A 22,557-nucleotide genomic window follows, 5' to 3' on the forward strand; every position below is an offset into this window, starting at 1 on the left:
AATATCGGTAGTTTTGCTCGCCGCGTGACGATGGCGCGTGACTTGGACATCGCCAGTGATTGGAATCGGTATCGATAACGTGCTGCGGAGTCATTCACATTTACATTTCGAGTTGTGATTTTATTGTAAATACATAAATAATGCAATCCACTGGATTGCTTGTTATTTAAATATTTTACCCCGGTACTCACAGTATAAATGCGACTTTCTTCTATTGATGGTTCTGACAAGATCGTCTACATATACTAGCTGGCATTGAATTTGTTTAATTAGCTGTAAGTATACAGTATGAAGTATTCTTATATGTACTTACATGTCTTTTAAGATATGTACCATATGCTGATCTCGCAATGGGCAGATTGTAGAATGAGGGTATATGATAACCATGGGTCTATAGAGAGACAAGCTGTCTCGTTTTCATTCTGAAAATCACGACGTAATTCACCAATTCGGAATAACTTCTCCGATGTACATTTTTTTTTAGGTAGGTGAAAGTGTAATACGATATTAACTTGGCCTTGTATTTATGTCTTTTGTATATTCTTTGATACCAATCGCAGATCAAGCTTACTTTCCACTGTACAGAAAATTGTAAAAAACCGTTCTTGAGCATTGCTCTTCTATGCAATTCTCATGAGCTCAACTAGGCCTCACTCGTCTTAAGGCTTTGATTAGAGTTCTTTTAGTATTGAGCACACAAAAAGTTGTTGCCCTACAATTCAAAACTGACAATTAAACAATCGTGCGTGACTTGATGCATTCGTGCTCACGCACGAACACGAGAAGCACGAAAAATAGCCTATACGCGCGAGCAGGCTTTTACTTTCGCACTTTGACAAATCGTTCAATAAAAGAATGCATATTTATTTGCTAATTTGTTTATTCTTCACATATGTATAATTTATATTAATTTCTTGTTTTTATTCCCATCGTATTTTGCACACTTTGTTGCATTTGTCATATGTATGTATGTCCACTTGAACCCCGCTGGCAAATTGTAGCTATGCCAGGTTTTTATCGTATTTAATCATAAAACTTATTTTAAATATGTTTCAATTCTTAAATTCAATTGCTTTTACTTTTTAAGTTTGTTCTTTTTTTTTTGTTTTTGTTTTGTGTGAAATAGAAAACTATTATATTTTTCTTTGTTAATTGAAATAGTTCTTGAGTTATTCAATATGTTTTTGTTGGCTATCAATATTTTGGCTTTTTGGGTTGATCGATGCAACTATCATATGTATGTATGTAATTATGTATATATTGATGTATGTATGTTTGGATGCTTGGACATGAAACTTAAAGTTGTATTTGTTTCGTCTTGTTCTTGTTGTTGGTTCATAAATAGACTTTGTTCAACTTTCATTTATTTTCTTTCGTTTTTTTTTTTGTTGCAAAAAGGGACGGTAAAATTACAATAAAATCATTTTGAAATATGTATTTATGCATCTCTTCGACTCTACAAATTTCATCATAAACAATTTCTATAGGCAACTGACAAATCTCAGTTAATCTCTGTGTATGTGAGTGGACGATGTGTGTGTGTGTGTGTGTGAGAGTGTGTCTTAAATATAAATTCAATTTAATGGCTCGGTAAATTTACATAATATACGCACTTGTATATTTGAATTTTTTGTTCTTTCTCATTATTCCATTACAACAAAACATATTGAAACTAAAAATTGATTTTTTGCCATTTGGGATACGATTAAAATGTGCTGTGGATAGTCACTACTTTTTGTGTTTAATTAATTAGCTACTTTACTGATAATAATAATAATAGATTAGTTTAAACTTTAACGTTTTTTTTTTGTTTTTTTTGCTATTTTATGTTGGTTAAGCTGCTCGTTAGTCATAAATAGAGTATTCTATTTTTAAAGGCTTCACTTCTAGGCAAAATAAAAAAGAGCTTGTTGCTGTTTTTTTCTTTTTAAATAAAATGCAAATCGGGCTCAATTCATTGCTTGAGCTCTTTCTATAACAACAAATTTCAAAAAAATATGATAATATGATATGGGGCTCAATCAAATTAAAAATAATTCTTGCTAATTCTTGTTTTTTATGATTTTTATTAATTAAATTAAATAATAATGCACAAATTATAGACTATTTCAGCAGCTAAATAAACAAAAAACTTGGTTTTTTTTTTGTATTTTGATTGCAAACAAAAATTAATTTACTACAATTTCAATTGAAGGTAAATACAAGAAGAAAAATCCGTCTTTAAGACGCAGCCCAATTGCTACACATCGTTCAATAGTTGCTTTCCATATTTATATAAATATAGTATGTATGTAGAATTTACATTTTCTTTTCTTTTTTTTTGTGGGCATGTGGCTTTTGCTCCCAATATCTTGGGTTTTTGTAGCTGCCCTCCCCCCTAGACAAGGGTTTCTGTTTTGTTCTTTACGTACAGAGTTTTTTTTTGGACGCCATATTTGTGGGCGGTCCGTTTTGAAAAAAATACTTATATAGTTATCAGGCCAATTAATACATGGGTTTTTCATTTGCCAATTAGATCTTGCTAGATCTTCAAACATTATCATATCAAAAATGTTGTTTCGTTTTAGTTTCTTTTTTCCTTTTTCCTCATTCTTTTGAGTTTCGCTTGCGCACAGCGTTGATAACAAAAATCAAACAATCAACGCGAAAATTTAACAAAACTCAACTCAAATCGAACTAAAACATTATTGAATACATATATGTGTATGTGTTTTGTATATATAGAAAAATACAATTATTTACGTTAGTTTCGATTTGTTTTCTGTTTTTCTTTGCATTTTCAAAATTGTTAATTAAATTAATTGGACGTTTAAGTAACTAACCGTTAATAACTGTTTTTTGCGTGATTCGCCTAACACAAAAAATCTTTCGTCTAACTAAACTCTCAATAAATACAAATAGAAACAGATACAAATAGATAGTTATCGTTAATATAGGATAGACCGTAGCTATAGCATCGTTCACAAATACATTTGCAGTATTTACTACGTATGCGTGTGTGCGTCTGTCTGTCCGTTTGCGGAGTGGGTGGTGGTTCATCATGTTGTCAAACGATGCTCCCAACGAATTTACAACTTAAGCAAAGTATAAACCAAAGCCAAAAGCTTACGCTGCACGCTGATCTTATGTTAGAAGGGATTCGCATTGCTGCTCGCCGGATTTCTGCTGGAGGGGCGCGTGCTGAACGAGGATTTGCCGCTGGTGCCGCGCTGCGGTGGCATCGGACGGCGCACATGACGCATCTCGCTGTGGCAATTAGAGAAGGTATCGATTATTATTCAAGTATTGAACTTCAGGCATGTTAAGGAATTAGTTGGCAGCTTTTAAGGGGTTTTACAAACGTTTTATAACCATTTACTTTTATTATTAGTACAAAACTACACTAATTTTATATTATTTCTGAGCTTCTATTTCTCAATTTCAACTCCAAGCTTGGGTTAGGCATTTTCCAGCAGCAGCAGCAATAGCCGGTTAGCGGGGCGCACATGCAAAAACGTTTTTCCGCATGCAAAATGCTTACCAAGTGCTGATTGTTGGGGGTTTGTTTTTTTTTTTTGGTTTGGATATTTTACAAGGGGTATAACTATAGACTTTTGATAGGGTTTGTGTTGTGCTGCTTGCTTTAGCGACCCAAATGCACCCACCGATCCATTTCCATTTCCTCTAAACGCTGTGTGAGCGCCAGCTTTTGTTGCACCGCCAAGCGCAGCAGCTGATTGAGCGTTTTCTTCTCCTCCTCGGCAGCCTCCAGCTGGCGATTCAGATCATCCACCTGGGTCACATACTCCTCGCAGCGTGCCGCAAACATGGCGCGCAGACCTGGTCGCAAAAACAAGAGAATGGAAGGGTATTAATGCAGGCATTTTAACTTTATTTTAATTAACCTACTTGAGAAGGTGGCAGCATCCTCCTTGAGCAGTCGGAGCTCATTGCGCAGCTTGGACATGGTATCGCTGACAATGATCTTCTCGTTCTCATACTTGGACTTGAGATTGGTGAGTGCCACCTCGGCGGTTTGTTTGTTTGACTTGAGCACATTGCGTAGCGTTATGATTTGCTCGCGCTTCACGGACAACAGACTCTTGAGCTTGACTATTTGCTCCTGTAGCTCCTCCACCTCCTCGGTGTTGCCCTTCTCCACAGCTGCAAAGAGAAATATGTCTGTCAGATAGGGATGTCCTCTCCTAATTGGAACTCTGAACACTTACATTCGCCACCCTCGACGCGCACTTTGTGCTTGTTCAGATCGATGGTGTGCTCGACGGCGGTTTTCAGATGCTTGATCTGATCGCTGACGGTGTCCACATACTTCTTAATCTCTACCGAATCGGCCAGACCCTGCAGATCCTCAACAATTTGCGGGCGTGCTGTGAGAACATCCGACTTGAACTGCGACTGGATAGCGGTAAGCGAATCGTTCTCAAAGCTGGCAGGCGAAACAGAAGAACATTAGCATAGAATTTAGACAGAGATATCGATTTGTACACAACCTCATGTCATCGCTCTTGTGATCCAGCAGCACACGTGAAGGCGTCTCACCGTTCACCGTACAGACCAGATGATACAATTGCGCAAGATCATCGCTGAGCGCCACCAGAGTGCTGCGCGCCGAGCCCAGGCTCTGGCCCGCATTCTGCGAGATGTGCGTCAGGGTCTGCACATCGCACTGCAGATCCAACGATTTTTGTTCGGTGGAGAGCAGTTTGTTCTTTAGATTGGTCACCTCGTTGCGCAGGGTGGTGGTGGCGTCCGTATAGTTGAGACCCTTCTGCAGCTCAGCAATGTCAGTCTTGAGGCCGTCTATCTCCTTGGCGGAGAGCGTAAACCAATTGGCATACTGTGAGATTAACTGGCGCAGCTGTTGTTGCAGTTGTTCGTCCTTTGCCTGCCCACTGGCCGTTTGATCCTTGACGTCAATTTGTTTCTTTAGCTGCATCAGCGCATCCACATGGGCGGCGAGCAGCGCCAGGCGTGACATAAAGTTTTGCAGCTCATTCTGTGACTTGTCCAGACTGCTCTGCGCCTCACGCAAATTGGTCGTTAGATGGGCTTTCTCGTTCTCCATGCTTTCCAGCTGTTTTTCCAGCTTCTTCAGCTCGTTCAGATGGATCTCGGAGAAGAGATCGCATTTTGTGCCATCGGGCGATTTGAGCTCTGTGCTTAGGTCCGCCTCGAGGCGTTTCAGCGCCAGATTCTCCTCCTCGCCGTCCGAATTATTGCTGGCATTGTCCTCCATGTTGCTGCGTATGCTATAGGCCAGATTGCTGATGTGATACATGGACTCGCGATTCAGGTGACCATCCAGCTCTTTTTTCAGCGCATATTTGGCCTCACGCTCGCCCTGAGATTGGAATGGCAACAGTTAACAAATAGGAACTTGGGTGTTATAAAATGATTCCAAACACACCTGCAGTGCCTCCAGTGCCTCTTCCATTTGCTTCTCGGCAATCTTCTTGAGATTCGCCAGCTCATCGACCTGTTGATTCAGCAGCTCCAACTCCTCGGTGAGACGACGTATCTCGTGTTTGGCACCCTCGAACTCCACCTGTGTGAGGCAAAGCATAAATAGTTAGGCACAGCTGGATGGGATTCTAGAATTCTTGAGCACTTGCCTGCGAGCTTCGCAGGCTGGAGACCTGCTTCTGCAACGATATGTTCTCCTCTTCCAGCTCAGAGTACTCGCTGAGCATGCGCGTCTCGCGAAATTTCAAATCCTTTAGCTCGGATTTGAGACGCAACCGTTCCGCCTCATTGTCGCTCTTATCGCGTCCAATATCCGAGTTCTCTTGCAGCATTCGATCCCGTTCGTTGCGCACACGTTCCAGCTCATGACGCAGCTGCTTGATCTCATTCTCCAGATCAAGTATTTGCAAATTGAGCGACGTTTCGCGAGCGGCTGACTCATTCAGCAGCGTCTCCTCCTGCTCGATGCCGGTCTTGTTGGTGACCTTCTGTGAGGTTTGGAATTTGGTGAGCGCCTGAAAAGTGAGAAAAAAATGGAGTTAAAAAATATGGAAAAGTAAAAAACTATCTTTAGTTTTTTATGGATGTCCTACGCGCTGCAGGCGCTCTCCTTTGTAATATTAATATTATTATAATACATTTTTTTGATTTTTTAAAACTAGCTAGATGCAAAAGGAATATATTTCTCTGACTCTCCCTGCCTATATGCACCTGCATCTTTCTCTTCATCAACTTTTTCTATAATTATATAGGTTTAATAAAAATGCATTTATCAGACTCTCCTTGCCAAGATACACCTACATCTTTCTCTCCTCTCAACTTTTTCTATAAACTATACAAACTTAATATACCCTTACCCTACCTTCCACTCACTCGCCCTGAACCCGGTCCACGTTTCAGGGGTATTGCAATCATAAAAGTTGCCAGCCTGCCATTTTTATTGCAGTCATTTGCATGTGTAAGTTGTGTAGGCGGCAGGGGGATGGGCAAGGGGGGCAGGGGCAGGAATGCCGGGGCAGTGCCAATGGGGGGCGTCAGTCACTGGGGAGCTGTGCTTGTGCGGCTGACGCAACGCCCCTTATTTCACTTTGTTACATTTTTCATTAAACGGCGCAGATATTTTTTCTTTTTGGCGTTTTTCCTTTATTACAGATCTCCCAGCGGAGGAGCAAGTGCATCTGAAAGTTGGATTTATGTGCTGGCATTTATTGGATTTTCTTGTTGTTGTTGTTGCTTAATTGCGCCGGCCAGTGTTGCGAAATGCGTCATAGACGCGCGTGCATGTTAAGCTTAATGGGCGCAGGACACGCCCAAAACGCGGCAAGAGGTAAATATGTATTTATTATGTATATGTGTGCACTTAGAGAAAAAAAGTGGTAGAAACTTCGAAAATTAAATATTCACTTTAATTGATAGGTAGGATAAAAATATATATATATATTTTTTAGAGGGAATTTTCAAGTGCAAGAAATTAAAATATGTCAAAATTTCAGTGAATTTTGATTTTGATAGAGATTTTTATGAATTTTAATCGCATAAAAAGAAAAAGGTAAATATTTAAGATTCCTGAATTGATCTAGAGCCCAACTCCAGACTGAGAAACTTGCAAATCTAAAAAATGTTTCAGTTTGATACACCTTTCTCTTGCAGTGTATACATAGCATAAAGCATACCAGCCAAGCCTGTGCCTTTGCCCGTAAATGCCGCTGATTGAAGGCAAACGACATGTCCATATGGCCAGGAGCTGGCAGGAGAGATTGCAACTGGGGTGTGGCTGAGCTGTAATCGTGTTGTGTGGGCTTTAATTGAAATCTCGCCGGGGCAGTCGTTAGGTCTTGTCCGGCCGCCATTTGAAGTGTACGTGCTTCACAGGCACAGAAAACATAAGAGCAGCTGCCGACGGCCCACTTGAAAAAGTCGTCACAGCAAATGACCACAAAGCGAGCCTAGAAGCTGGGTGAATATGCTTGGCCAGATTTTGTGGATTACTGTGTGCAGTGCTCCAACTGTTGGAGCACTTTTAGCTGCAGCTGTAATTAACAATCTTTTCTTAGCCACGAAAAGAAAAACAAACAACAAGCTGATCAACCCACTTAACACGCCCCAAAATTGAAACGGAAATAGCCTGAAAAGCCCAGCAGCCCCCTTTGGGCCACTTGACTACCTTTTTCTCTCTACCCCCCTACCCCCTTCTTCCGTTCGCTTTGTGGCCGTGTAATTATTGTCAATGGCTGTGGGCGACGTCAACGCTCTTATTCTTATTCCTTTAGTTTTATTATACCCGAAAACCCATTTGAAATGTTTTAAAAGGGTATATTGCCTTTGTGTTCAGGTATGTGACAGGCAGCAATAAGCATATTCAACCCGGTTCTTGATCAGAACGACAGGCTTAATAGATCATGCCACGATCGTCTGTGAGAACACGTCGATTTTGGAAACTCCAAATATGGTTATTTGGAAACTTTAAATGTGGTTTATTCTTCTATACCCTAAATATTCGATATTTCCTGTCATTTTCATAGTGTTTGATTTTGAAACAAACTCGAGAATTCTAAGAGCTACACACCTAAAACTTCTAATGTGGCTTATCGAAAACTTTTAATAGATTAAGAATATTTCACTGTTTGGATATATTCGCCATTCCGTCGAAAATTTAGCAATAAAACTCTATCTGAATTACTTTTAAGATACCTCCCCAATCTATCAGAAATTGGAAAAAACAGACGCATTTCTTAAACTAGAGCCTTGCGTTTTGGTATGCACAAAATTGTATGTGCCCTTTTTGAAGGCATGTAAATCTCATTAAGATCGGACTATAAACACCGAAAGTTATTCAAGAGTGTTTGCTCATAGATAGTGTGAGGCAAAGGGAAGAAGCAGCACAATCATGTGTTTCCGTAGAAGAGAGCCAGCTCAGTGCTGTGTTTAGGGTATCTACCAGTCGGGCACAACCGACTAGAGCAATTTTGTTTTTTACTTCGTCATTTCAATTTGAGAAACCAACACGGAGCCCCAACTCCAGAGGCAAGTGCATTTCGTTAATTAGTGTGGATGAAAGGAATGCGAAGCAAACAAAAGGCCAAGCCAGTCGCAACTAAGCTGGAAATTTGAGACCTCTAATGCCCTCGCATTCAGCCAAGCAAGTTGCAATGGCGCCACCTAGGCTAAATATATACATATATATTCTATATATAAGAAAAATGTCAGCCCGAATGTGGCTGCGGATCAAAAATTAAACAAAAAGACTACGTTTCTTGGACACGGCTTTAAATGAAATTTGAGCTGCTGCTAAAAATATTTTAACTCTTTATTTTTAAACGTTTCTTTATTGGTTAAAATAAGACAAACTGACGTCAGCCGAATTCTTACGTAGTTTAGTTTTGTTTAGTTGCAGTCCAAGCCAGAACTGAACGGTTGGAAACAATAATGAAAAGGTTAAGGGAAGATGCTCAAACGCAAAGTTAAACTTAAGTTTAAGTTCATAAAAAGAAGCAAAGACACATTTTGGATAAGTCTGAGAGAACTCTAAGCGCCAAACTTACAAATCCGATTCGATAAGATTTATACTGCTTCATTATATTTGGCTTTAAGTTTAAATCTAAGCAAAAACATAGAAGCTCTCATTATCTCTAATCTCTGCAAATTCCGAACAGTTTATGCACTGGCGCCATCTATGCGTCAGAGCGGGCAACAGTTAGCCGCAAAAGCCTCAATAAATGACACCAGGACATGAACTTTATGCAAATTAGAAAAGATTTTTAATTAAGTCGAGCAAATATTAACACAGTCGACGCGAAGCGAGGTGTGGCTGGGCACAGGACCAGACCGGAGCATTTTAGGTGTGTTTCATCGTTAAACCAACTGTCTGACTCAATGTGACGCCACATCCAGCCCGGTCGCCCCTCTGCCCAACCACTTGGACATTGCAACGCACAAGCGTTGTGCTTGCGGTTGATTTTGTTAGGCAGCCGGCAACTAAATGGCCGAAATAAAGCTGCCCCGGCACGGACCAGGCCCGCATTGACGTGGAAACAGCTGGCAATGCAGTGCTCCCGGTTGCCCCCCGGCTGCTAAAAATAGAGCAGATTGCCCACATTACGACAACGGGTAGCGGCCTTATGGAGGCGCTACGTGCGCACAGAGGTAGCCAAAGCGGGCAATGGGCAACTCATAACAATTTCCTCCACCACCCACGTGGCCCCACATAAACCGCACACCCCACACCCCCCGCTGTTGATAAAGTATGCCATGAATGACTGAGCAGTTTGTTTGGGGAAAGCGACAATGACGACCGCATCAGCAACACCAACAGCTGAACATTTGAGGATACCCTGTAAACAATAGGCAATGCATAATATCCCTATAGGAATGGGTTTCTGGATTCTAGATTTAGATGGATATCGCCTTATTATCGCTTTCTCATCTTCCATCAAATATACCATCGTATATGCTAGACTTTTTAAGAGCAAATAAGAATTTGTTTATAGATTTTAGAATTCTTACATATCGGTTTCTTATCTTTCATCAAAGACTATATTCGACTTTTACATGATCGATATCGCCTTATTATCGCATTCTTATCGTTCATCAAGGACTATATCCGATATACTCCAAAATAAGAATGTATTTCTAGATTCTAGATTTCTGTCATTCTCTTTTGTTTATCGATTTTTTATCTTCCATCGGAGATTTACTTATTGCATAGCGTATAGGCAGGCATGTGGGTTTCTTACTGGTTATCGCGTTGTTTTATAATTGTCGCTTTTTCATCGCTTTCTTATCTTCCAAGAGATACGATGTTCCATTTACCTTTGGTAAATAGTAAAAGGAATCTTTTCATTAAGAAACCTAAGTTTCTTGTTGAGGGAAACATGAGCCCATCTTTATTCTTGTTGAAAGTGTGCTAGGCTATCGCCAAACTCTCGCTTGGGAAGATGAAAAGATAATAAATTAAAGTTTTTACAACTAAAAGAGTTTTATCTAAAGTATTTACACAAGGGCATATATCGCAAGTGTTGACATGATGCCACATTCTATCTTTCCTCCACATTGTTATACCCATTTCTGAACATTTTATGGTTACAGGGTATAGCAGCTCATCTCTCCCTACCATGGAAATAACAATCAGCAGCAGGCAACAGTGAAAATGCAAACAAACAGGAACAACTGCTGCTGTTGCTGATGCTGCTGTGGATGTTTTGTTGTAGGCTGTCGTGTAATTTCTTAACCCATACACACACACAACACAGACGCACACACACAACACACACCATAAGCCTGGGATGCGGACGCACTTGTGGCCTCCATGTCAATGCACGCGTTTGACACTCTCTGAATTTGACGTGTCGCCAAAATGAAAATAAGCAAAGCGACGCGACGCGATGCGACTGAACAAGAGAACTGTATAATTTCAGCATATGGAAACAGTGCAAGCACAATGGGAACCCAAATTGCGCTCTCAACTAAATGGAAGCCAGAAAGGAACTAGGAACTAGCTAAAATAGCAAAGCAGACGCTCAAATGCTCTTACGTTAAGGTAAGGCACAAATAATATCTATATATCCGATAAGAAGTCGGAATCTATGAAAGTTAATACAAATTAATTGGCCATTTTCTAAAAATTTTCAAAATCGATAAATATTGATTGCCGATTATGAAAACCAATACTTTATATATTATCGATATTTATCGATAATTTAATTTATTTATATATTTATAAAGGCAACATCCTCTATTATACTCAAAGTTCACAGTTGAAAGGGTATTTCGAACAAAGAAATAATCAAAACGAAAGACTCGGAAGGCGAGTCCATTGCATGATTAGACTTGAAGTTGATTTAGAATTTAAATTGGAAATATCGATAAATATCGATGATAGTAATTTATCGAAATTTTTCGAATACTCTTTTGTACGCAAAAAGAAAGATAGTTGGGTCTTATAATCAAATTTAATACGAGTTCGAATCTTAACCTTAATGCTTGAGAGACCGAAAGGGGATTATAGAAAGTCACAGTTAAAGATTTGCCATAGCCGTAATGCCCTTTGGTATGAGGATGTGCGAATATGCTTAAATTGTGCTCTTAAGTAAATGGATATGCGAATTGTGAGAATGCAGCGGAATGCATGCAAATCCTTTTCAGCTGCGGGACAATAAATGTTGTGTATGTTGACGCGCAGCAAGGATTACTGTGCTGCAAACTGTCGTTGCATGCCACGCCGCACACACACAGAGACCAACTGCTGCATCATCATCATCATCATCAACAACAAGAGAAGCAGTAAAAATCATTTGCACTTAACAGCCAATCAGCAAAGTCGCAATCATGTGTCCAACTCTCTGGATGTACACACTCACAGACATTTGCATAACCGGGGCAATGTTTGTGGCACCCAAATTGGCAACACTCCAAAGATGCTCGAGATTTGGGCGAGCAGATGGAGGTGACGCGGGTTGGGGTCATAAAAAGTGTCTATGAGCCTAGACGGAAGCCAATCAGTTTCCAAATAAGTTGGGTGCAAATAAATTGCATAGCCATTATGCGGCCAAGGCTGGCGTCCAAAAATAAAGTCAACTAAGAGTACATTAGTTGAGAGTGCACGACTGCAACATACCCTGCAATTACTTATGCGAGCCTAAATACGAAATTTGCAGTCTCCAGCTCTTAAAGCTTCAATAATATTCTTTGAATCGAGTCTGTTTATCGATATTTATCGATTTTCGGGAAAGTGGAAAATGTAAATAGTTACCATGACAGGAGAATGTATGTGCCCACCTTGAAGTCTCTAGGTATCTTCTATAATCTATAATCTTTGAGATATTATTAGAAGTCGATAGTTATCGATTTTGGAGTGGAATGACAGTAGTTATCGATAATTATGATAAACGTAAAGCTGATGAAGGTCTTGAAATTAATTAAGCTCGTCGAATATGTTTCCCCATCTATAAGCATATATTTCTACAAGTTCAATATTCCTTTTATAGACCAATAATTAATGGGTACAGGGTATTTGTGACTTCTCCAACTGCGAGTTTTGTTCATCATTGTGCCCAAGCGCGCCACCAGCTGCTTTTACATTTTCATAGCACGCCCAGAACTGGGCTGAGAGCGGCTGGGGCGGGGGCGGTGGCGGTGGCGGAGGGTTTGTCATTGGGTGCTGGCAACATTTTTCCTGCTCATTTCCCTTGCAGGCAACAGCAACAAATGACAACTGCGACTGCAACCGAGTCGGAAACATGTTTTGTCAGTGCTCAAGCGCTGCAGTTAACCCTTGCCAGCCCGCCCTTAACCCCGCAACATGCCCCAATTGTCTGTCGTCCTTGTTGTTGCTGCTGCCGGATTTGATTGCCGTGGAATTGCAATTTGCGCCAACAGAACAGAGCATCAGCGTCAAATCATTATAATTTCTTCGTCGGGATTTTATTTTTTTTTTGCCATGCTGCTGCTGCTGCCCTTCCTCCCATTGCAAGTGTCCTTTGTCCGCGTGTTTGTCGCTTTGATGCTGCTCGCGCTGTTATTGCAATTGCAAGTGTCTGGCAAGGATTTGTTTTAAGCGGCTTTTGGCTTCGGCGTTTGCCAACTGCGTATTTGTGCTTCAAACGGGTTCAGTTCATTTTTTCACAGCTCTACACAAATTGGCTGAGTGCTTTGCGCGTGAATATGTTTCTAATTGTGATAATATTTAAAACTAGTCTGAAATGTTTTACTTTTAAGCGAACCAACTAGGAAAAAGATATGATTATGATAACAGTTCGGCAATTGGTTTTGTTAAAGGTTTGACTCATAGTAAGAAATTGGAATTGCGGGCTCGAACCGGTTCAATACAAAGCCATTCTACAGCCTGGTTGAATGGATACAATTTTGTCACGTTCTCTTTAGCTAATTTATTTGCCTCACTTACAAATTCCTCAATTTGCATAGTTATTCCAAAGCCCTTGCCCCCTTCTGAGTTCGTGTAAATAATGGCATTAATTATTAAAGTCTGTATTAAAAACTTTTGCCTTTATCCTAAGCCAAGTTAACAACTCACAAGCCGCAAAACTATGCGCAGGCAACAGGACTCCCGACTCGGCGAGCTCCCCAGGCGAAATGTCCTTGGCTGCCGTCAGGCTAGTCATAAAATATGGTCAAAACACACACACACACACAGACACACACACTCTCTGAACTGGCTTCGGTTTTATGACTGCTGTTTTGGGGGCCTCTTAATTGCCGCAGTTGCAAACGTCCAAACGACATGTGTACTGCAACACGCCTCGTTACGCCCCTGAACCAACCCTCCCCCCTCCCTCACACACACACACACACACTCAGGCGCAACAAAGCCAACTAAATAATTGGCCAAATGCAGTTGACACTGGCTGCCCCGCGTGCTCAGCTCTGTCTAAATATTTGTTTGTATCGACTGCAGTTTGCATTCTGCCAATTTTCCGGTTATCCTGTCCTGCGCCGGAGGACACAGTTGGCCGTGTAATCGAAATGCCCGGGCATTAAAGTCTATTCGGCGAGAAAATTTGTGCCGCCGGGCTTTATATGCAAAAATATTCTATTAATTTCGGCCGGGCTAATTTCATGACCCCTTCGCCACCTGCTGCAACGAAAAACTCTTGACATCCGTCTCTTTCCCCGCGCTCTCTGATTTATGTCTTGCCCACGGCCTGAGATCTTGATTACAAGTGGAAATATGTCGCCCAGCAGCCGGCGCTTCAACCCGCAAAAGTTGCAAGGGGCCGGCGGGCAGCGGAGACAAAATGCCCGCAGTGTTTGTCGTCGTCGCAAATAATTTTTCTCTCTCATTTTTTTTTTTTAATTTTAAGCATGCACTAATGCGAGGGTAAATGAGTGTGTGTGTGTGCGTGGGAGTGTGTATGTGCGTGTGTGTGTGTGTGTGTGTGTGTGTGTGTGTGTGCGCGTGTTTGTGTGTGTGTGTGGAGGGTGTGTTGCTCGCGGCGGCTCTCGTAAAAGTTCAGTTGAGTTCAAAGCTAACAAGCTGGAAAACTATCAAGCGAGCGGCCTAATGGGCAGGTGGGCGCCACCTGTCGGCCAATTAATCAACTGTTTTCGGGGCCTTATAAACTGATTCTAGAATGGAATTGAGTTGGAAAACTGCAGAAGCGTGAAATTGAAAAAAAAAAACAATCTGAAATATAACAGATATAACTTATCTGATTAAAATTATAAATACTATGAGTGTACTATGAGGAAGCAAATTGTTTTTAAAGCTGGCAAGGAATATTGCAAATGAAAGAGAATAGAAATATGTTTCAGATAAGAGTAACTGAGAATATTATAAGAAGCACGAAAACATATTGGCAAGATTTTTAGTTAAATAGGAGAACTGTTTCGGAAATAAGACTTCTACTAATGATAAAAGAAAAACAGTTTAATAGATTTTCAATTCAATAGACTCATTTAATTCAATATAAAGAATATTGAAATAGAAAGATGTTCAGAAAAAGAATTGTGCAAAATAAGTTTATATTATATATATATATAAGTTTATAATATAGTTTATAAGGTTATGCATATTATATATAAGTTTATCAAACCAATTGCCTAATGACGAACTGGTTCTATTACTAAACAAGACATAGAAGACATTATTTACTAAAATATTCGACTCTCTGTTAAAAACAAAAATCCAAAAATGAATCAAGCATAGTAAAATATTTTGCAGTGCATAATTCTCTTTTAATACTTCATATAAAATTTCCATATACCCTAATAACCATTCTGAAATTTATTAAGAATGTTTCTGTTTAAATAAACCAGTTCCCATTCCGAACTAGTTCCACTTAGTAACAAAACGAACAGCTTTTCTCTTGTTTTGCCATTTCTCTTGGAATCGATTCTTTGTTTTGGCAACGAGTCGAGTAATTAACGCCATGGGCAACAACTATAAAAAAGTACATAAATAAAGGGTGAAAAGCAACGAAATGATAATGAGCCGACAGGCAAAAGTTATTTATATTAGCCAACCCCCCCTTTGTAGGCATTGGGCGAAGGACAAACTTTGTTGTTGGGCTTTTCCGCAATGCACGTTGAAATTCCAGCGGAAATGCCAAAACAATTGCCGTGTCTAATTGCCAGTCGGGCAGTTGGCGAACATAGGTGCAAAATGGAATGGCAAGAAAAAAAGGCGTATTGGCCAGGTTGTAATAAAAACAACAACAACAAAGGCAGCTGAACAGAATGGCGATGATAAAGCGCAAGCCAAATTGACCGTGATCAGACAGACAGGCAGAGCAAGAGAGAGAGAGAGGGAGAGAGTGAAGTTGCAAACCCATAGTGAGAGAGAGAGAGAGAGAGAGAGAGAGAGGGAGAGAGAGGGAGAGAGTAATTGCTGAGCGGGGGCGTGCACTGAGGCGACGCCAAGTACCGCAAGCCCAGCTTATAGAACGAAAGAATCTACATGTGACCAGACTAACGATTAAATCATTCGTGATTATTAGAGCCGGACAGTCACACTCGCCGGATTCAAAGAGAACAAGAGAGCCAGATGGTTAGAGAGAACGTGCTTTTAGCAAATACATGGTGCACATTCCATATGGTGACTGGAAAAGCTGGGCATAACTCTGGTTAAACGCAGAGATATTTAACAAAAGCTGTTTTAGAAATGCATCTTGCTCAAAATAGGACTTAGTTAAGTTAGCAGAAAACATATTTCGATAGTTAATTTGCTCAAACAATTGTTTGCTTATCTTATCGTACGCTTTAACGAGTGCTTACTGTTTTTTGCCAACAAGACAAATTGAAAACCAATTGCAAAACTTTTGGTCTAACAGCGGCTGTATGTGTGTGTGTGTGCGTAGGCATGCATATGCCAGTGTGTGTGTGTGTGTTTTCTAGATAAGCGGCAATTGGCTTGGAAACGGCTAACTCACACACACACACACACACACACACACACACAGCTGTTGAGCTGTGTGTTTTATTTTTTTCGTACTCACCTCCTGCGTAATGTCCAGCTCGTGCCGTGTGTTGTCGTAGAGGGTTTCCAGCTCCTCGCACTTCTGCTCCAGCGCTGACTTCTCCTCCAGCAGCGAGAGGCCATATTGAGCAGATTGGGCGCTGGCGCTGGACACCTGATCAAGTTCGCGTGTCAGACGCTCCACTTCCATGCGCAGATCCAGAACTGTTTGGGCGCCATCGTTGGCGCTGGGGCTGGACATGATGTTTGGGTGTGCAGGAGGAAAGGGGGATAGGGAGGGAATGTGTGTGTGTGTGTGTGTGTGTGTGTGTGTGTGTGTGTGTGTGTGTGTGTGTGTGTGTGTGTGTGTGTGTGTGTGTGTGTGTGTGTGTGTGTGTGTGTGTGTGTGTGCGCGTAGCTTTAGGACGGTACCACAGTCTGTGTGTAGGCGTGGCAAATGCAGCTGCTCCTGTTGCTTGGGCGGAATTGTCGTCAATTATTTTTGTTTTTACTTATTTCTTTTTTTGGAGGGAAATCAATAAAAAACTTGTTTTATTTTATTTCTTTTGTTGTTGTTTTTGAGTGCTTTGTCCGTTGTGGCTGCCCGTTGCCCGTTCCAGAAAACCAACTCACACCTACACGCAATCGGCTGTGTGTGTGTGTGTGCGTGCGTGTGTGTGTGTGTTTGGCTCGTTTCACCTTTTCTCTTTTGTGCTGCTATTCACTGGCACATTTGCAGCTGAGCGGTGGAATGAAAATTGGAATTTTTTCGTATTTTTTTTTTTTATTGCCAAATTTAATTCACCGTCACTTGACGCACTTTTGGCTGCCTTCAAAAGGATCTCTCATACGGCGGCACAAGACAGAGGGAGAGGGAGAGAGCGAGAACAGGAAGTTTCAATTCACAGAACGGTCGACGTCGCTGCCGTCGTCGTCGACATGACATCACACGATTTCCACTTTCATTTCATTAATTGTTGCTGTCCAGTTGCGCAGCCCAGACAGCCGTGGCAGCCAATCTTTTTTCTTTTGAATATTTACTACGTATTTTCGTTGCACTTTAGACGGAATTTGTTTAGAGCAATTGTTTTTAATTGCTAATTAAATAAGTTAAAATCGACAATATTTTTTTTATGGTAAGAATGCAAAAACAAAAACTCCGCTATCCGTGCGTGCCTGTCTTCTTCTTTGCACACACACTGTTTGTGACGGAATGCGATTTAGTGATGTCAATCAAATATCGTAGCAATAAGCATTGGTAACCGTTGCGATAGTTACCAACATATTTTTAATAAGCCATTAAAAAGGAAGGATTTCATATTTTAAATGGCAGTACGTAGAATTTGGCATAAAAACATTAAATTTAGTAGCACACAAAAATGCAGGCAACATGATATATTTACTTATCGATACATCGTTTATATTTCTTAACGATATTAACAACTTGCGATAGTTTTAATTTAGCTATGTCTAATCATTGTTAGCGTCTGACCATCTAATAGTATATACAACAGTACACAGACTCAACGTGGTTTCAAGAGTAGGCCAGCTAATAAAGCGTGCACTTCAATACTTTCATAGCGCGATACATCGCTTGTCGAAATTCTATCGATATGTTTTTGACGTGCAGTGTGCACACACTGTTCGATAAACAGAAGGCGCACAGCTGATTTGGTCTGGCATGCAGTTTTACGTTCGTGCTGCGTTTTAAAATTATTTTTAGTTTATAATAAAGACACCTGCGTAAGAGTCATTAAAACAGCTGTAGCTAAATACGTTTTGAAAACAATTCAAGCAAAGTAGCCTGCGCGTGTCTAAACAAACGTAGAAGCGTGTGTATTGCGCAAAAATGTTACAATCTGTCATTGCGAAATTCTCAGCAACAGCAGCAGACACAACGGCAGCAGCAGCAACAACAACAACAACAGAAACAGAAACAACAACAACAATCCAACCAGCAGCCGTTAAAAGACAATAAAAAAAACACAAGAGTGCAACGAATTACATAGTAATCAGTTAAAATTTAAAACAAATAGTCATAGTTTTGTGTATGGAGCAACAGCAGCTGTGAATCTTAATCAAATTGAACTGTTGAAAGACTTACAAACGTAAAGGTGCGCGAACAGCTGCGTCTGGGACTGGCGTAGGCGTTGGCGTAGGCAGCGGCAGAGGCAGCAACAGCAAACATACAAAAAAGCAAGACACCACAAAATAAAAAGGCGATGGAAATGCGAGAGGTGCTGAGTCGTGAGGGGCGCGAAGCAAAGAATTTGCTAGTCTACCAGTTTTGCGATGAGACAACCGCAAACGGCGGCGCTGGCGCTGGCGCTGGCAGCAGCGCGGCCAGAGACGGTGGCGTTGTTGTCAATGGCGATAGTAAGTTGAAAGTTTTGTGTTACTTCTGATACCCTGTGCCCAATCGAAAAAGTGCATAATAGTGCAGCCAGCCAACCCGTCAAGTATAGATATATTCAATGTCCCGTGTCCTTCCTGTCTGCGTCCGTCCGTCTGTCCTGTTGCCCTTATAAAGGCATTTCAGAGATAATGGCTTGAGTTGAACTTGCAATAAAAAGTCCTGCAAACATGCCGCTAATCAAGTTAATTTCACAGTATCGCTAACTGTCCTTTGTTGCACGGATAAATCGATAAATATCGATTTCAGCCGCAGTTTTCAAACATATCTCGAAGATTATGAATCTCATGTAACATGCACAGATTATAGATATGTGTACAGGGTAACTCCTAGTCGTGAGCTCTCGACTAGACCGTTCTTGTGGCTTTTGTAACTTGAATTTATTTATTTTAGGTTATTCAGCGCCCACATGCCGTAAGCCGCCAGTGGCGCCGCCAAAATCGCCGAACGGGCTGCAAACGCCCAAACACTGCCAATCGCCGACGACGATGCGCCAAGCAAAGCCGGGCAATGGCGGCGTGGGCGCTGGCTCCACTGGACCGCGTGTGCGCAGCGCCTCAACGGGACGGGACAAGAAGTCGGAGCTGCAGGCACGCTACTGGGCGCTGCTCTTTGGCAATTTGCAGCGAGCTGTCAACGAGATTTATCAGACAGTCGAGTGCTATGAGAACATATCCAGCTGCCAGGAGGCCATACTCGTGCTGGAGAATTATGTGCGTGACTTCAAGGCGCTCAGCGAATGGTTTAAGGTCAGCTGGGACTATGACTCACGGCCGCTGCAGCAGCGTCCGCAGAGCCTCGCCTGGGAGGTGCGCAAAAGCAATCCTACGCCCCGTGTGCGTACCAAAAGCCTGTGCAGCCCCACAACTTCCGGTAAATCCAGTCCAGCGCTATTTCCCTGCAATTCCGGCAAGACATCGCCCTGCTGCGATGGTCATGTGACGCCCAAGAAGCTGCTGCGCGCCTACGACCAGCTGCCACGGGGCGCCATGCGTGTCAATGTCCGTGAACTATTCGCGGCCAATAAGCGCAATGCGCATGGCTCACCCAATTCCGATGCACTGGAGCCGACGCCAGCAGCGCCATTGGAGCTGCCTGTGGACAAGCCATATGTGCAGCTAAACAATCAATATTCACAGACAGATCTCGAAGATCCGCATCTGACGCTCGCCGATGTGCGTGAGAAGATGCAACGCGAAGCAGCCGAAAGGGAGGCGGCCGAAAGAGAAGCAGCTGAACGAGAGGCGGCCGAAAGAGAGGCAGCTGCAAGGGTGCTAGCTGACAGAGAAGCGACTGAAAGGGAGGCAGCTGAAAGAGAGGCGACTGTAAAGGAGGCAGCTGTAAAAGAGTCGAATGAAAAGGAGGAGGCTGCCAAGAAGGCACCTGGTAGGTATCCCAGTAATGTACAAATCCATGGTCATCTTAAGTGAGAGTCCGTGGACCACCTCCAAAAGGGACTAAGCGAAGTAAAGGTGCCTGTTGCCTCTGCTTGGAGCAAGGCCCAACAACTAACTCCGACTACCTTTCCATTATAATTATTATGTACATATATATTTCATGCAGAAAGAGCTCATGAATATTATTTTTTAGATTCAAACACTGCTCAGCCAAAGGAAGAAATGGAGCCAGTGCAGCTGCCCAGCACAATTGAGCCAAAGGAAACACAAGCAGAATCTCAGCCAGAGCCACATCTCGTGGAGCAGCAGGCACCGAATCAAACAGCTGTTGCTGTCATTGAGCCCACAGCTCTGGAGTTGACCGTCGCCCGCTTGGATGCCATGGAGAACGCATTGTTAACAGCGCAGGCCAACAAGACGCCCACGCCGCCCAGCACGCTGCTTAAACCGGTGACCATGCCGCCGGCAGAGAAGAAGAACCTATCGCAGCCACTGGGCGGCACCATGCAGAATAGTCCGCTGAAGTACTCGAGTGTGCTCAATCGACCGGCGGCGGCGCGTGGCGGCAGTCAAAAGGCAAATGGACAAACGGGCGCAGCAGCTGCCAGCAGTACCAAATTGGTCAACAGCAAGCCAGCCTTGGCCAAGACAGCGGTTCCACCAAACGGCTTGCGGCGGCTCAACAACAACAACAGCAACAACAACTTGAAGCCTTTTGCGGCACGCAGCGCACGTGTTCCACCGCCGCGTCCCAGCAGCAAAACGGAGTGCTATGGCCCGCCTAACAATGTGGCCACACGGCTGTCCGCCAGATCACGGACCATGCTAGACATGAATGGCAATGCGGTGGCCGCCGGCGCCGTGGCAGCAGTGTTGCCCAAGCCGCTGGCCAGACGAACCGGTAGCACGCTGCTGAGCACAAGCACCACGCCGGTTGTCGGTAAGCGTGTCAGCGCGCCCAGCATTCGCCTGAGCTCACGCGAGGACATAGCCAGCTCGACGTCCACGCTGAAGGCCAGCAACGAACAGCTGAGCAGCTCACGCAGCACCCTCAAGCTGGACGAGCGCCATTCGGAGCCCAAGCAGCTGCTGCCGGATGCCAACGATGGCTGGCTGACGGTCAAGAATCGTCGTCGCACCAGCATGCACTGGGCGAATCGTTTTAATCAGCCCACGGGCTATGCCAGTCTGCCTACCCTGGCGCTGCTCAACGAGCAGAAGGAGGAAAAGGACAAGCAGCAGCGTGAGAGGGCGGCAGCCGCAGCTGCAGCTGCCAACAGGTGCCAGGCCAGCGGCAAACCCAGTTTAACCGGCAAAATGCCCGCAACTGATATCAAACCCAAGGCTGGCAACAAGGCGGCCAAAATGATGGCGCCGCCGGCGTCCAGGCCAGAAATCAAGAATGCCAAGGCCAAGGTGAACTCGTTTCCAGCACAGCGCACAGCAGCCAATGTGAAAAAGCAAGACAAAGAGAAGGAGCAGGCCAAGGAAAAGGACAAGGAACAGGAAAAGAGTAAAGACAAGGATAAGGATAAGCCGAAGCCCTCCATTGGCTTAGCGCGTAGCAACAGCCATTGCAGCCATAATATTGTCGCACCCTCGCCAAATGCACGCACCTCCATCATCAAGCGACAGAAATCGGATCTCACGGGCCTCAAGATGACCTCCCTGCACAAGGAGTACATGCGCAGCGAGAAGAATGCGCTGCGCAAACAGCAAAAGGAGCAAAAGGATCAGAGCAGCAGCAGCAACTCCACAGCGACTGACAATGAGTGTAAGAAAATACGCCTTGAGTTTACAGCGCGAGGGAGAAAGCGTAAACATAGTTGTGTCGGCAGTAGTTGTGATTTCTACACAAAAGGCAGAGTATAAGACAGCGTTAGTCAGTTAATCAATCAGCTGGTGCTTGTCAATCAGATAGTCAATCGAGCAGTCGGGACAAAATGTTCTATATATGTATAAAAATTCCATAGATCATCAATCAGGTAGTCAGTCAGTCAATCGGTCAAACAGTCAAGACAAACAGATTCATATACACAGTTAAATTAGTTCATCAATCAGTCAGTCAATCAATCTGGTGTTCAGTCTGTCAATCAGTCAGGACAATTTTAAATATATGGATAAGCAAACTCATAATTTTTATATTTTTTATTTCGTTTATTAAAAATATTGATGATCTACATAAGCCAGTCAATCCATCTATAAGTCTTGTCAATCAGAAAGATGAAACGGTTTCATATCTTGTCTACTATAAAAATATATTATAGATCATCAATCACTCTGTAAATAATCAACATGTACAGTTTTATATATATGGAGAAATTAATCTATATATCGTTTCGTATGCTATAACAATTACATAGATCATCAATCAG

General features: G+C 42.6%; 2 protein-coding genes across 2 annotated transcripts in view; one reads left to right on the plus strand and one right to left on the minus strand.

Annotated features, from left to right (window-relative positions):
* Nucleotides 1-1,580: 1,580 nt before the first annotated feature.
* LOC115758529 (protein bicaudal D) lies at nt 1,581-16,855 on the minus strand. Its single transcript, XM_030699220.1, has 8 exons — nt 16,413-16,855; nt 5,613-5,978; nt 5,408-5,545; nt 4,491-5,341; nt 4,209-4,426; nt 3,889-4,143; nt 3,645-3,819; nt 1,581-3,246 (listed from the first exon to the last, which is right to left on the minus strand). Exons 1-8 carry the CDS (start codon nt 16,632-16,634, stop codon nt 3,129-3,131), a joined length of 2,343 nt encoding a protein of 780 aa, XP_030555080.1. The 5' UTR covers nt 16,635-16,855; the 3' UTR covers nt 1,581-3,128.
* Nucleotides 16,856-18,078: 1,223 nt separating this feature from the next.
* The window catches only part of LOC115758645 (S phase cyclin A-associated protein in the endoplasmic reticulum), a 49,818-nt gene continuing 45,339 nt past the window's right edge, over nt 18,079-22,557 (plus strand). The window contains exons 1-3 of the mRNA XM_030699380.1: nt 18,079-18,748; nt 19,179-20,171; nt 20,376-21,956. Coding sequence (XP_030555240.1) covers nt 18,595-18,748; nt 19,179-20,171; nt 20,376-21,956 — 2,728 coding nt within the window. The 5' untranslated portion in view covers nt 18,079-18,594. The remainder of the gene's footprint in view (nt 18,749-19,178; nt 20,172-20,375; nt 21,957-22,557) is intronic.

Source organism: Drosophila novamexicana, unplaced genomic scaffold (genome assembly GCF_003285875.2).
Source record: "Drosophila novamexicana strain 15010-1031.04,08,12 unplaced genomic scaffold, DnovRS2.1 tig00000193-arrow-pilon, whole genome shotgun sequence".
Taxonomy (NCBI): domain Eukaryota; kingdom Metazoa; phylum Arthropoda; class Insecta; order Diptera; family Drosophilidae; genus Drosophila; species Drosophila novamexicana.

Bases quoted from the DNA above. Each gene is read 5' to 3' on its own strand.
- LOC115758529 (XM_030699220.1), bottom strand. From the start codon at position 16,634: ATGTCCAGCCCCAGCGCCAACGATGGCGCCCAAACAGTTCTGGATCTG. The intron at 4,427-4,490 runs GTTGTGTACAAA...TTCGCCTGCCAG, and splicing joins CACAAGAGCGATGACATGAG to CTTTGAGAACGATTCGCTTA. The intron at 3,247-3,644 runs GTGGGTGCATTT...TAATTGCCACAG, and splicing joins GAGGAAATGGAAATGGATCG to CGAGATGCGTCATGTGCGCC.